The sequence below is a fragment of the Bubalus bubalis genome, chromosome 3 (assembly GCF_019923935.1).
Source record: "Bubalus bubalis isolate 160015118507 breed Murrah chromosome 3, NDDB_SH_1, whole genome shotgun sequence".
Lineage (NCBI taxonomy): Eukaryota > Metazoa > Chordata > Mammalia > Artiodactyla > Bovidae > Bubalus > Bubalus bubalis.
This window is the reverse complement of record NC_059159.1, coordinates 39932079-39948250: the sequence shown is the minus strand read 5'-3', so window position 1 is coordinate 39948250 and position 16172 is coordinate 39932079. Positions and strand designations below refer to the sequence as shown.

At 47.8% G+C, this 16172-nt stretch overlaps 1 protein-coding gene across 9 annotated transcripts in view; it reads right to left on the bottom strand.

The window, feature by feature from the left end:
* Positions 1-16172, bottom strand: part of SMG6 (SMG6 nonsense mediated mRNA decay factor) — a 201532-nt gene that overhangs the window by 87969 nt on the left and 97391 nt on the right. For 8 of the 9 annotated variants that reach the window (XM_044939453.2, XM_044939451.1, XM_025280858.2 and 5 more), the window contains one exon: positions 7090-7291. In XM_044939453.2, coding sequence (XP_044795388.1) covers positions 7090-7291 — 202 coding nt within the window. Of the gene's footprint in view, positions 1-4353; positions 6512-7089; positions 7292-16172 lie in introns of those variants that run through there. The other variant, XM_044939454.2, reaches the window with a different exon arrangement.

The window sequence follows — 16172 nt, the reverse complement described above, 5'->3', positions numbered from 1 at the left end:
ATAAAAATGGGAAAGCCACAGAATAAACAGACTAAAAACTGAGAACTGAAAACATTTAAAATAAATTTGAAATGATTATAAATTTAGAAACAAAATGCAACTGTGTGAAAAAGAAAATACATATTGTAAGCAGTCCTAATTTCTACATCTTAAATATAGGATAGTCAATTGACTGCCCCCCCCCCTTTCATTCTTGATGTTGATACTCAGAGAACAGAAGATTATTTCATGTTTTTCAAAAAATTAGTCCCACTTAAAATGAATATTTTCCGGATCACCAAAAAACAAAGGCAACTTTTGTCCCCAAACTATGTATGTATGTATACATGTGTGTGCGTATATATATAAAAACAAGGATTTTTTTTTAAAAAAAGCACAAAACAAGCAGCATATACTGTATGATTCCAATAGTATTAAAGGAAAAGAATACACACGTATAAGCATGGGGGGGGTGGAGACTGAGAGGACACATACGAAATCTTAACACTAGCTAATTTTAGGTGGTAGTTTGTAGGTGATTTTAATTTTCCTGTGCTTTTCTATACTTTCTATATAAAATGTTTGCATAATTATGTGTACAATAAGCAACTTGCCAAAACTGTCATTTAAGAAATGGACAAGCCAATGGTTTCAAAAGTTGGACAGTTTAAACCTCATTTTTAACCTCAATTACGTATTAATGACAGTTTCCTGGGATCCTACATCCAGACAGAAAGCAAAGATGACTGTAAGAATGAATGGGATATGCTTGTGAGATGTTTAACTTCATCCCTGGTGGCTCAGAGGTAAAGAATCTACGTGCAACACAGGAGATGTGGCGACATGGGTTCGATCCCTGAGTCAGGCAGATCTGCTGGAGAAGGAAATGGCAACCCGCTCCAGTGTTCTTGCCTGGGAAATTTCATGGACAGAGAAGCCTGGTGGCTATAGTCCATGGGGTTGCAAAAGGGTCGGACACAACTGAGGGGACTAAAAAACATCACCTTATAATACAATCTATCTCTCTTAATCAAGCTTAACAGTTGCCCCAGCATTAACTTGTTGGAAAGTTCTTCACTGAGTTCTTGGGTCAGATAACAACATGGGAATGAAGACGCAGAAGATCACACAAGTTAGCCTACTTGGGGAAGCTAGAATGAGGATAGCTTACATCATTACTTATGACATAAATGATTTGGTTCTCATTAAATGGCTAGAGCTTCAGAGCCTAAGAAAAGAAACAGCCTGTCACTAAATAAATCCTTGTTCAATACTACCTATAGCTATACAGTCACATGCATGCTTTTTAGATAATTAAGCTTTTTTGATATAGACTAACATATAACATGAACTCAACAGGTTTCTCCTAAAACAATTTCCTTTTTACCACTTCTCCTATCTGCCCACAGGGTTATTGGGGTTTCAGTGAGGAAATATGTGTACAGAGCTTAGCACGCCTGGAACCTGACCAGTTGACTGCAAAATCTTAAGTAAAGTGAAGTGAAGTCGCTCAGTCATGTCCTACTCTTTGCGACCCCATGGACTGTAGCCTACCAGGCTCCTCCATCCATGGGATTTTCCAGGCAAGAATACTGGAGTGGGCTGCCATTTCCTTCTCCAGAGGATCTTCCCAACCCAGGGATTGAACCCGGGTCTCCCGCATTGCAGGCAGACGCTTTACCATCTGAGCCACCAGGGAAGCAAAATCTTAAACTTATTATTATTATGGTTTGATTACTTTTTCAATCACTTATGCTTATTCAGTATAATGCAGCAAAAAGGACACAGGGTTTTAAAACTTGTTCTTATGGAAATTTTCATATATGTACAAAAGTGGAATACTATTAATATAAGAAACTCCATGTACCCACCCGATGTGAAGAGCTGACTCACTGGAAAAGACCCTGATGCTGGGAAAGATTGAAGGTAAATGGAGAAAGGGGTGGCAGTGGATGAAATGGTTAGATAGCATCACCGACTCAATGGACATGAATTTGCACAAACTCCAGGAGATAGTTAAGGACAAGGAAGCCTGGGGTGCTGCAGTCTATGGGACTGAAAAGAGATACAATTTAGCAACTGAACAACAGCAAAAACCCACTATTCAGATTTAATCGATCAACGTTTGGCCTTTTTCCCCCCATCTACACTCCTATCCACCTTCCTTCCTCCCCAGGTTATTTTGAAGCAAATCCTGGATGTCAAATCATCCATAAAGATGTGATATTCTGAAGTCATACAGACAAGGATTCTAAACCTCACATAGCGACATGGCCCTGGGTAAAATACTAAACCTCTGAATTAAGGTGCCAAGCAGCCGCTCATGAACTTAACATGACTTTCTCCTGCTGCTGCTGCTGCTGCTAAGTCGCTTCAGTTGTGTCCGACTCTGTGCGACCCCATAGACGGCAGCCCACCAGGCTCCTCTGTCCATGGGATTCTCCAGGCAAGAACACTGGAGTGGGTTGCCATTTCTTCCTCCAATGCATGAAAGTGAAAAGTCAAAGTAAAGTCGCTCAGTCGTGTCTGACTCTTAGCGACCCCATGGACTGCACCCTACCAGGCTCCTCTGTCCATGGGATTTTCCAGGCAAGTGTACTGGAGTTGGGTGCCATTGCCTTCTCCATCACTTTCTCCTAGCTGGCTCTCATGTTCCGCGTCGGCGATATTTCTGTCTACATGTAACCAGCTCCGCTCTGTTGCTTTTACCCTAACCCATACTCTATCTCACTTTTGAATAATCCCAACAGCCACCTGTTTTCTCAACCTCTTGTTCATCCCATGCCTGGGTTTTCTATTACAGTTTGTTTCTTTTAGGCAGAATATTAATCCTGAAAGATGTTCAGCAAATCAAAAAGATCAAGGGTGAAGCAAGTTTGGGAAAGGTAGCAAAGGCTATCCTCCTTGCAATGTACATGACATTAGAAGTTCCAAAAAGTCCTGCAGTAACAGCTTCTGTCTAATACTGTGTTACTCTAATTTACATGATTGTGGAACTTTTTTTCACCTAACTATTAAGAACCTATACTAGAGTTTCTTGAAATTTACTTGGGAAATACAGTGATCGGTTAATGCCAAGTCAGTGCTCCTTGAGCAATGCCTTCAGTGGGAAACTACCAATTCAATAAAATTTCAAGAGTTCCTCCTTAACTACAGATGCAAATTAACTTGTTTGCTTGTCACATCTTTGTGTATGCCACAAGTTATCTTCCAAACTAGGTGGGTGTTTGCCTTCCATGTCTGAGTCTCTCTTGAGTGCACACAGGAGTGGTGTAGGTCTGCTCAGTGAACGCCTGTCTAGTGCACATCCAGGCTGGACCAAACGTGACCACGCTCGACCACAATGAAATTCTCACGTTGCCACTACAAAGTCCTTGAGATACTTTACATTTCTTAGTCGTGAACATCAGAAGCTGGAGAAGATGTCTGTCTTCTTCAGATATCCAAAAGGTCGAGAGTTCCTCAAGAGTCCCCCATATCGATACTGATCTTCCAGGTCAGTGGTGGAGATATTTCATAAGAGCTGATCATCACTCTTTGCTCCTTTCTTGAGCCTCAGTTGTCTCTTTTATAAAATGAAGGTACTAATACCTACTTGGCAGGCACTTTGCGTGGACTTAAATACTGGACAGAAGTAGCTTGTCCAGGGACTGACACATGCTAGATATTCAAGAGATGTTATTTTTCTCTGCCATGGAGAGAAAGAGAGAAAAGGGCACAGGAAGGCATGTAGCATCTTACATAGGGTAGCCAGGGAAGACCTCTCCAACCAAGGTGGCATTGAGAAGGGCGTGAGAGGGCAACACAGTGCTCTGGGGGCAGGGTGTTCCAGGTTACGAGGAAAGCAAGTGCAAAGACCCTGTGTGTGCGGCTGGTCTGAGGAACAGCAAGGATGCCAACGAGACTAGGGCATACTGGGCACAAGCAAAGTACAGGAGCTGGACCAGAGAGTTTATAGAGAAGGGACATGATCTTACTGATGCTTTAAAGAGATCATTCTGGGCTTTCCAGGTGGTCTAGTGGTTAAGAATTCACCTACTATATAGCAACATGAATCAGCCATAGGTATACGTTATGCCCCCTCTCTCTTGAACCTCTCTTCCAAATCAACACAATATTGTAAAGCAATTGTCCTCCAAATAAAAAAAATAAATTAAAGAAAAAAACAAACAAACAAACACCAAGAATTTGCCTGCCAATACAGGGCACATGGGTTCCATCCCTGGTCCAGGAGGATCCCACATGCCATGGAGCAACAAAGCCTGTGCACTACAACTACTGAGCCAGGGCTCTAGAGCCCAGGAACTGCAATTACTGAAGCCCACGCACCTAGAGCCCGTGCTCCGCAACAAGAGAAGCCACTGCAATGAGAAGCCTGTGCACCGCAACTGGAGAGAGCTGGTGTGTGGCAACGAAGACCCAGCACGACCAAATATAAAATAAATAAATAGAAATAAAGAGATCATTCCAGTGGCTGTGTTGGAAATAGACTGGAGAGCAGGAGGAGGGAGGAGCTAGAGAAACTAATCAGAAGGCATTTCACTGAATTGAACTAGGGTGCAGTGGTAAGAAAGCACTGTATGTGTTTATTTTGAAGGTAAAGGAGACTTGGATTGCTGACAGATTAGATACAGAGGTGTGAGAAGAGAGGAGCCAAGAATAACCCCAAGAATTTTGACATGAGCAGCCCCAAAATCAAAGCTGCCATTTATCAAGATGAGAAGACTGAAGACAGCTCAGGTTTGGAGGAGAAAGAAATTCAGAAGTCCGGATTTGGAGATGTTGTATTAGACATGCCTATTTCACAGTCCTTGAGGTGGAGACTACCTTCAGACTATCTGAGTCTCAGTGAGCTGCGACTGCCCTGGGCAGCCTGAGGGCAAGACCACAGGCTGAGGGCACGGACCTCGGGCTTGGTGTTCTTCTTGCCAGTCACGTACTTACCACATGCTGTTGTATATCATATACTGTATCATACACATGTATCATATGCTCACACTAAAGCTGGGAGAGGGGTTTCCCTTGTAGTCCAGGGGTTAGGACTCTGCACTTCCACTGCAGGAGGCACGGGTTCGACTACTGGTGAGGGAACTAAGATTCCACATGCCACACAGTGAAAGGCTTAGCAAGTCTAAAGCTGGTTAGGACTCCTTCTGTGTTCTTCACTGAAAGACAGTTAACCCAATAGCCAATTTCCAAAAGCACCCTCCAGAGTCAAGACCACCCTATGATCACAGAAGAACAGGATGTACTAGGATTCCCCTGGCCCAAGTTGCCCAGTTTCTCTTCCAACTCTTCCAACTGAACATCTTCCATAAAGTCTGCACTGTGTTAGCTGTCCTCAGCCTCACACACTACAACTCCCTGTTAGTATTCCCTCTGGAGACTAGAACAGCAGGACTTTATTCCAACTTTTTGCTGGAAAAATATAAAATGAGTATTTCTCTAGAAAGAAAGGTTCTCACATTCCCAATATTAGTCATTAACTGCATTTAAACTCCATTGATATGTCAATGTCGAGACCTTTATCTGCTTATAGAAATTTAACCAAAGGGAATATATGAAAAAAATTCTACTATAAGGAATCACTTCACTGATTATAGTAGTTCAGAAATTCAGAACAGTCCCTTTGTTCAATAAAGCAAAGACTGGTTAAAAAAATCTTTGCATAGAAATGAATACTAAGTGATCCTCAAACATGATTCCATTTAAGAATACATTAAAAAATACAAATGAAAAAAGCAGATTACAGGGACCTCCCTGGTGGTCCAGTGGCTTTGACTCTGCGCTTCCAATGCAGGGGGCCAGAGTTCTATCCTGGTCAGGGAACTGGATCCCACATGCCCCAACTTAAGGTTCCTCATGTCACAACTAAGACCCAGCGCAGCCAAATAAAATTTTAAAAGCAGAGTACAAATAACATGTACAATATGACCCTTAGTTGTGTTTAAAAAAAGTGTGTGCATATACTGGAAGTTAAATATGATTGTATATAATCAGCAAAAACAACAGTTGTATTACCACTGGGTAAAGGGAGTTGTGGATACATTTTTTTCCTTTTTACTTGTCTACAAGGAACACAGATCCTTTTTTCACAAAGATGAATTAAAAAAATTTACATTCAACATAAAATCTCTCATATTTGTAGTTTATGTTTGGATTTTAACTTTTACTATCTGACATTAAAACGACGACAAAAAAATCTACCTGCCTTTCTATACATACTTCATCTAACTCAAAAGCTTTCCTTCTGAGAAGCCACTTGTGGGACTGTCCCCAAAAGGCTCTCCCCTAGGGGACATGACGCCAACAACTCCGCACAGGGGTCAGTCACAGGGATCCCCTGCTTGGCATAGGAGACCCTGCTCCAGGGGTCTGTGGGCGCGACTTCCCCAGCCCAGCAACTGCTGCACGGGAATGGGAAGCAGAAAGGACGGCTCTACTCTCCACACCTGGCCGCAGCCCCAACTGTTATGCTGAGACTAAGAGCTCCACAGTCCCCACCAGGGCAACAGGCAATGGGCTTTGTTTTCTATAAACAGACAGACAAGGAAAAAGTTCAGGTTAAAACGCGGTCCTCAGAGGAAGAAAAATAGAAACCAGGCAGCGGGGAATGCTTCATATTCCTAAAAGCTTTTTTTGTAAGTTAACACATGGTGTCTGCTTCTCTCTAGTCACCTATTTATCACTCTCCTCCTCAGAGAAGGGAAAAAGCCCTGGCTGTTTTCCTAGTGCAGAGTTTTGTGGCTGGGGGGAAGGATGAAAGGGGGGAGGAAGGAGGGTGCCTTAAGCATGATGCAAACCATTTGGAGCTGAGTGAGAGCACTGCCAACACAAGCTGCACTATTTAAACAAGTGAGGAAATGATCGTATATACAACATGCCAGCGAGCGCACACACACACCAAAGGAAGTCGAGAGGACTTTTTTTTTTTTTTTTTTCAGGACACGGAGCTGGATGTCAGCGGCTAAAAGGTCGATATTTTCCCTTAACACCCTCCTCAATGACTTAATCATGTTCCGTTTGCACAGAAAACTTCCCAAGAATAAAAAAGTCTGGAGAATTGAGAGGAGGGGTGAATGGGGGAGGGATGTTTGGCCTGGGGCTGACCTTATCCGAGGTTTTCTCCACGTAGCAGGGGTCCTGAGGGGCAGCCAGCAAGGGGACAAAGCCCGAGAGAAGCCGATCCTCTTCCAAGATGAGGAGGGTGAGGTCATCGTCCGGGTCCTTGTACAGTGGCACCTCAGACTGATTCACTGCAGTCAGTATGTTACAGAAGTCAGCCAGCGTCGACCACACATCCACAGCAACCCTGCGAGAAAGGAGGGAAGACGAGAAGAGCAGCTCTAGAGAGGGACCAGTTCAAGCCGTCTAAGCACTTGTGGGCAGGGACATGCTTGTGGCAAATGCCGTCTACGGCTGGCATCTGCCAGGAAATCTAACCCAAAGAGCTCAGAGACAAAACTGCGCCCGTGGCAGTAATCTGGTGGGTGTGTGTGTGTCCATCTCTGCAAAGTTGAAATTGATTAGGGGGACGCTTTTAATCCTAACCAGAAAGGAAAAAGAATTTAGAGAATCAGTTGCCTAATGCAGGTCCTGTCACCTTTCCAGACAGTGTGCCTGAGACACTTACTCAAACATTCAAGACAACCAGTGCCTGAGGCGGCTCCCAGAATTCCCCTGCTCCTGTCCAGCCAAGTATATGCCACACAGACAGCAACACCATGCCAATCTCTCCTCCTCCTACACAGCCAGAGCGACCAGACACACCAGGCAACGAGTCACGTGGTTGTTACCTCCCATCCCAGTCCCCTACGGTGGTTTAGAGATCTCTTCCTATAGGTAAGGAGGAAAACAATCAAACACACCCAACAAAAACCTCATTCCTGGCCTGCCAAGACCCTCATGGGAAGGAAAAGCCACCCATGCATTTCAGCAGGTGAACGACATCAGTACTGCCTCGGCCACCACTCTCCCCCTCCTCTCCCACACAAGTGGAAGGTAACATACAGGGTGACCAACTCTTCTGGTTTGCCTGGGACTGTCCCAGTTTTAGCACTGAAAGTCCCAGGTCGCCAGAAACCCCTCAGTCTTGGGCAAACTGGGTTGGCTGCTCACCCTAATTGCGTATCACCAGGTCCTGGTCGAACATGCTAAGAACTCCTGAAAAGAAAAAGTCCGGCTCACCCCAGTTTGAACTTCAGAGCCAAATCAGAAAAAGGAGGTTCATTTCTCTGTCACTGTCATTTGTCAAAACTCTCCTGTGGCTCACATCCCTGCTTTGGTGAGTGCTAAGGATCCTTAGAGCTTTCTTTTTTCGTCTGTAGCTCTAACAGTCAAACTGTGGTCAGATCCGGGACCCGCCAAGTTTATAGGCCCTGGGCTGTACAGGACTTCACTTTCTTTTCCAGAATACCTTAACCAGGGCATCTGGAACAGGCAAGTGCCCTGTGGATGCTAAGCTGTACTCTAAAAGGAGCTGTACAGAATAACAAAGAAAAGCTTTACAATGAGGCTCAAGAGATGGGGTGGCGAGAGGCGAGAAGCAGAAGAGAGCTATAAGAGCGAGCTACATCCTGGAATCTTCCCAGAGGAGTCACTGCGCATGAGCTGGATCTGCCAGGGAGGGGCCTCAGACCTGAGGAGTGTGTTTCGTCCGGAGATGGGGAGCTTTTGGGAGATGGCAGAAGAGAGGGCATTCAAGGGCCATGGCTCTGAAGGTGATGCTGGGGGAGAGAGTGGAGTGGAGGTGTGAGGATTCCTTGCCTGGATCCAGGTGGAAGGAGCCTGCACTGGTTTATTTACTGAAATCACTGCACGAGGAAACGGCCATGAAATGAAACATCTTGTTTTCAAGAGTGTCCTGGGAACCAGGCGGAACACAGCTCCATTAATCACACAACGGCACATAATCAACACACGTGTATCGCACAATGACTCGCCTCCCAGGCTTTGCCCAGGAACAAGAACGTGTTTGGGAAGAATCACTGGAGGGGCGAGAGCTTTCTAAGGCCTCTCTCTCTGCACAGACACTGACGACCGGACTCATTCACAAAGCTCCATCTTTTGGCTCGGCTGAGTTTGGCTGTCAGAAATGTTTAAATATGGAAAAAAATAAACAGTTGCAACACGTTTCTGTGCGGAGATCTGCCTGAGCCCCTTTGTGATGTAATGGGAAACGCGGCATTCAGGCTACCAGCTGTAGAATAAACAGAACTTGGAGGGTTAAAAGGAACTGAACTTTCCACGACCCCATCTGCAGAGAAGAAAATAATAAGAGGAATGATGCACTGCCCCACAGCTCTGATAGTTTATCCTCCGGTCCCGGCTGCAGAGACAAGCACCGGATGTGATAGGGCCGCTCAGGGCCGCCTCCGAGGTTAGCGCTGCCCATGGGAGACGCACAGGGAGGCTCTTCCAGCTCCCCGCTTCCTCCCCCTGTGCCCTGCTGGCCACTTGAGCCCACTGCCTGAGTCTGATCCCACAGCAGTGGTGAGCTCTGGCCAATAGGCACTGCTCGGCTGCAGAGCAGCAATTTGGAAAATAAACAGGAAAGACGACAGCGAGAAGGAAGAAGGTGAAAAGTCTCCCAGCTGAATTCTTGGCTTGGGGGCCTTGGTTGGTGCTGTGCAGGTCAAGGCTGCTTCAGGACGTACTTGGAGGCAGGGCGAGGTGGTGGTGGGGAGCAGCAGCATCTCAAGCCAGGGAGAGGCGGCAGAAAATTACCCATGGCTGCCACAATGGGAGGCCCCACATCCCTCTCTCGTCCTCCCACCCCTACCATCTTGGATCCAAGACGAAGAAATATGTGGTACCATGTGGTTCTCATTACCATGCTGCCTGTCCCTAAGGCTCAGATAAACCAAAACGGACTCCTCCCAGAGACTGCTGGCCACCACAAGGGACCCCTGACCACATCTGCCTTTCGCCCATTACCACCCACCTTGTGCCCAAACCTGGAGACTCACTGCATAAATGCAGTGGATGGGAGGTCCTACCCTAGTATTGATTTGTAAACAGCAGCTGATGCCAAAAGACATAGGAAGTGTCCTGAGTTCCCACCCCAGAAATGTCAAGGGGCCCAAGGGGCCAAGCTAGACTGAGCAGGACCAAGAGAATAAATACACAAAATGCTCCGAGGAAAGGTCATTTCTGTCTGGATCCCTCCAAATGGGTGTGCAGATCTAGTGGCTTCTTGTTTCTGGTACCGCAGTGGGGCTGCCCCAGATCACTGCACAGCTCATCGATAGTCCTCTCCCTCCTCGATGAGCCCCATAAACACAACAACTGACCAGGTGCCCATGGACCATACGGTGACTCCCCACAGAGGGTGGGGGAGAAGGGAGTGTCAGGAAACTAATACTAAAAGGAAGAAGTACTTTGAAAAACTAGGTGAGATGTCTGAACTCAAAGTTAAGATGTCTGCAATGGGATGAGGTAATTCCTGGAACCTGGGCAACGTCACCTCAGCTTACCCTGATCGGGCCTCTGGGCTGAGAGGTCAGTTCCGTGGGTGAACACAGGGCTTCCTGTCTGAGTAGAAGGGGAAAAGTTAGCCTTTTCCTGCTCTAGTCTTTATCCCAGCTGGGAGTGCCTTCCAACCTTCACCCTACTGCAGCCCTTGAATGCTAAGGATTCAAGGTTGGCCCGAGCCAAGGGGCCCGATGTCCAATTCTGGTGGCTGTGAGGAACTTTATAGTGCTCCCATTCTTCTAGAAACGCTTAGGAAATGACTCCCCAGGAGAGTTTCCAGACATGCTCAAGCCACCAGTGGTTCTAAATGGACCCTCTAGAGCACTATCCGCTTGGGCAAATCCCTCTGGTTTGTTCTGGTCCCAGCTCGTATTTGGAGAAAGCTCCCAGAGTCCAAAAAAATCTTCCCCCCAAACAGACACAAGGCAGCCAGAGAACATGAAACTGCATGCGAGTCTGTTTATGGCCTTCAGAATGGCGGCAAGGGAGCCTCTCAGGCAGCTGTGATGTGACTAGTGAGCAGGGATCGGCGGCTGCAGGGTGACCCAGTGGTCCAACCTCACAGAACACGCCACACACCGGGAAAGTAGACCTCTGGCTGGAGTCTGAACACCAGATCCTAGCTTGGGACCGACCAGCGGTGGCTAGTTAGAGGTATGCACTCAGGACCAAGGCTTGCTCACTTCCCTACAGACAGGCATTCATTTACTCCACCAGGAAAGGAAAAAAATAAGAGTTAATTTACTTTTTATTGCCTCAGAATTCCAAGGTTTAATGTAGCTGTCAGTTTGAGTGCGGTGCAGCTGCCGGCCGATACAATGCAGCCCAGGCCAGCCCAGGTGACTAGGGAAACACATTTCACAGAAATGAACCAACGCACACTCTTGGCCACACTCTTGGCCGGTTGTTTGGGGGGATATTGACTTGGGGAATCAGATTAACCCTTCGGGCTGGGGTTTGTTCTGCAAACAGCGTTTGTAAAGCAGCTTCAGTACAAGGATCTGAGAAACCCTGATCTCAGGTGGACCAGTGGGTTTCTGGTTTCTTCCATTTTGGCATTTCCTCATACGACATGCCACTCAACTACAACGTGCTTGCAAAGATTCAGGTGTGAGGCAAGTTATACCACAGATCTCTATCAAGCTCCTTCCTAAACTTCAGAAAGGAAGGCAGATCTGCTGGCTTTATAGGGAGCAGGTCAGGTATGAACTTTTCTGCTAACTCCACCCGAGGCCTGGACGACAGTTCAGAGAATGAGGACGAGGGCCCCACTGGGGCTCAGGCCATCCTTCTGGCAAGTCTGAGGAGGACTGAGCCCTCACACACCCCTTCATATTTTTACTGGGGGAACAGGCTGACTGGTGATTAATATCAAGTACAATGACCCCATGTTACAAGCCTGCAGGGGCCTGTGGAGGTGGCCATTTCCTGTGTAATACCAGCTTGTTTAAACACTAACATTCAAACGCCACAGCTGCAGAACAAACCCGGAAAGAGTTGAGTGAGAAGAAGCCCTGCATTGTGTTTCAGAGCTATGGAAGATCAGAGAAGTGGTACAGATGGGAAACGAGTTGGGTCTTTGGTTCCTGGAGTGAGGAGCTCTGGAAACACAGCTAGGATGGCACAGAAGCCAGGCACAAGAAAACTGAAAAAGAGATGGTCTGTGGACTATAGCCACAAAGGGGAAAGGCTCAAGTCCACAGCAAGAGAAGTTGCTCTTAAGATATGTTATATCCTCTTTTTCAAACTTGTTTGCTGACGGACCATCGTATTCTAGCCCACCACCCTTCACGCGGGGTTCCAACCCCCATGGGAGCCCTGCAGGAACCCCCCCACCCCCACCCCCACCCACCCACCCATCTGGAGGAAATGAGCAGGTAACAGCAGAAACGGACCTGAATGCAACAAGTCTGGTAGAGTCAAAAGAACAGTACCTGGGCTTGAAGAGCTTGGTAAGCCCCTTGGAAAGCCAACTCTGTTCTCAGTGGGCTGAGGCTCCGGTTCTGGTCTCAGGCTAGGCAGCTCGGCAGGATGGGGCAGAGCCTGGGTGGGGGTGGGGGAGATCTACTCAGCTCTCTCTGAGACTCAGGAACCACAGTGTATTTTCCAGATGCCACCATGATATAAACAGGAGACGACGTTATCAGGGCTCACTGCTCTAGGAGTTAAGACATGGGCGGCCAGATACCATCCTCTGAGAACATCACTGTTTATTAGGTGACCATTGAGAACTACGAGACTCAGTTAAAGAAGATCCTTTCTGCCTTTCTAATTCACACAAACAAGTCAACCTGGGCCCCTGGAAGAGTGCCTGCTGAAATTAATTCTGCCCAATAGGGCAAAATCAATCTGCAGCCCAGTCACCCTGCACTTCTCTGAGAACATAAACTTCATGTTCTCAGCAGTGCAGCTGGAGCCCTATGGCCAACAGCAGGTCACGGTAACCTCATTCCAGGATTTCTCAAGTACCTCTCCTGTGCCTCCCTCAACCTCTCTCTAGGTCAGCGCCTTATTTGACTTCAGTTCTCCTAAGTTACGCTCAGACGTATGACCTCAGTCTCATGATGATGGTGTGTTAAACCCATCAGCACTGTGTGTTTGGGAAAGAGCGGTCCCCAGGGGACCTCGACATCTCCATGGCCTGAGTGGAGTCCTCGGTGGCCTCCCTGGTGCGGATTCTCACGGTTCCGGCCTCTCTGAATTCTGAGCTGTAACCACTCCAACACGTCTTCTCAGTTTAGCACACACTGGACCCAAATAACCTCAGCCTGGAGCTGGAAAGTACTCTCCCGGGGTCAGCGGCTGTACCCTGCTGGGGTCAGACTGGAGCCTTGGGCCAACACCCCTTCCTCTCACAAGAAGTCCTGAGTGGTGGTGGGGGGGGGGGGGGGGGGGACGGCGGCTCCTGCCGTGGGAGAGATCACGTGTGCCCCACACTCAGCACTTGGAGGAAGAGGAACCCCCTGGTGCCAGGCTAGAGTGCTGACGCCCCAACCCGGAGCCAGGGAGACTGGGTGGGGAGCCAGGGTAGCAAAGGGGCTTCCCACAGTCACCACCACTTCCTTCAGGGAAGTGCTGATGGACTAGTACTTAGTGACCTCCTAAAATGCCCTTCTGGGAAGACGTATTAAGCGTCCTTGAAGGGGTGCCGACTAGGCTTGGGATTAGTTCTTATTTCAGAGCTGCCCTAGGAGGGTGAGCAAACGAGCTTCTTTTTAACTCAGGAATGTCTATCTCGTCTACAGGGTCAGCACAGGCAGGCTCCCTGCGGAAATGAGCTTACCGCATGCTCCCTCCATGTCCCCACGTCTCCCAAGGTGGCGGCACCTCAGGGGGCTCCCTCCAGGTCATTTTCAGCATGCTCCGTAGACTACACAAGGCAAGCCATGGAAAAGCAGCAAGTCCAGGAATTTCTGGAGTTTTTTTTTTTTTTTTTTTAACAGTACTCCAATCCAACAGTGTGATAAATGCATCCGAGCTACAATTAGGAAGATATATAGCATCAGAATGCGAAGGTCTGGGCAGCCTGGTGAAGCGCGGGCTCTCCAGAGCCCCGGCTATGTTTCCCATTATGTAACCCTGGTCATGGGCAGACAGCCAGACTCCAAATGAAAAAGAGACTCTGGCTTGGCACCGGTTCTATTTTCCTATCCTCATTCGGGGTCAGCGCAGTGTCATACAGCTGCAGAGAAAGCTCCGGGGATTAAACCTGGGAAAGCCTCCAAGACCAGGACCTGGGTTCAAGTACCAGCTGAAAGCAATAAACCAACTGCCACAGCTGGGCTAGGTTTGGATGTTCTCAAAGTCCCCTGACTCTTTCACTTACTGAGAACTAGAGATCAAGATGAGGGAAGATTTGGCTTTGGTGGAGCCTCTGAAATGAGGTAGGTTGTCCCACTGACCTCGCCTTGCCAAAGGTCCTGGGATGCAAGGGGGCTACGCGTGGGCTCGCGGAAGCCCGTTGCTCTGCTCTTCTCCGCCACCTGATGTTCACAACGGCCTCATGCTCCCTGGGCAGAGTCAGGAGTGGCTGCCCCTCCCGTCTCACGAAAGCCACAGAATCTGCTCCCCACTCCTCCTCCAACCCCCAACATGTGAACGGCCCCTCCAAAGATTGTGATCTGTTCTAATCAGACCAAAGCACTCTACACTGCCTTTTACAGTGGCTCAAGGCAACCTTCCACACCCTGATACAAACCTCCATACCCAAATCTCGGGTGCAAAGCCATCCCATTACGACTCCTAACAGACACGAATGGGAGGTCAACATGCCCACGTGCCAACGCCAGACTACTAAGTGCCACTGTGTGCAGAGGCACAGATGGCTCTGAAGCCCTGCCCCTGTCACTCTGCAGTGTCAGGGAAGTCCTGTCACCATCAGAATAAGTGCTCCACACGTGCCTAAGTGGCTCCTGCGAGGAACAGTCAATGTGACCAGAAAGAAGAGGAATACGGGCCAAGAGGAGAGAACCAGGGAGACCTCATGATGTGGTTTAGAATTGCCCTGAGAAGGTGGAGGATGCTTCCAAGTGACTGACTATGCAAGGAAAGATGGTAACACAATGAAAGGCAGACAGGGAATGAAGAACAATTAAACAAGGGTCCAAATGTGTCAAGGAGACAACGTGGGAGTAGGCATTTCTGGAGGAGAAGAAAACTGAAGCACAGGCTTTCTGGCCACCTTAGTTTAGGATCAATGAGGAATCTGACTTTGCAGAAAACAAATGCGGGCATAGACTAATGAAAACACGAGAAAGAGAGATGTTAGGTGGAAGCGATTTCCTTCCTACTTTCTTGAGATCATTCCCAGACGTTCCAAAGTGAAGAGCAGCATAGGGACCTAGTGTGTCAGAGGGATTTCTGTTCTGACATCTACAGAACTATCTGGAGTATGTTATTCCTCACAGCCTTAAAAGAAAAAGGCTCCACAGTATGGAAGATCAGTGGATGGGAGATGTCATTTTGTAACCTAGAGAAGAACCACCAGACCCTGCCAATCCCTCAACTATAGCATCCACTCAGTGAATGTTAGGCGGTTATATGAGAAACCAGAAAGAAGGGAGGTAAATTCTTACTCCACTTTTCCACAGCTTGGATCTGAAGGCTATGAGGTGGGGTGATGGTCAGACCAGGTCTGCTTTGTCCAGTGGCATCAGCCCTCAAACCACCGTACCTTGTGGTCAGGCCCCGGGATGGCAGGGCCCCTCCTCTATGCTTAAATTTGCATTCCAGAGACAACCAGCCACTGATTCTGACTGCAAAGGCAGACAGTGCAGGAAGGACTCTATTCTCTACCACACTGACTTCTCCAGCCTAGTCTGGATTCATCAAAGAGTAAGTTAACAGCTACAGGAACTTGTTTACTAAGCAATCAGATTCACATTATTTGGTCAGATTTGCTATCCCTGTGAAGGAAAGTCTGAAAAGACTGAGCAAATTTGATTCACATGTCCCAGCCCCGTTTGCCTCTGGCCTTGGAGGTGAAGGCCAGTTGGGGGTGGATGTAGCCTGGACCACGTGCCCAGCTGCAGACTGAGCCCTTGCCCAAAGATGGGCAGCAGCTCGCATGAGCCGGCAACGGTCCATTTGCTCCAGCATCCACAGAGAAAACAGACTCAGCACCTCGAGCAAATGAGGCCCAGCACTTCCTGTGTGAGCTTTCCATTTCCTCAGCCAAACAAAAGCCAAGGGGGTGGGAGAGGGAGGAGGGGAGAAGGGAG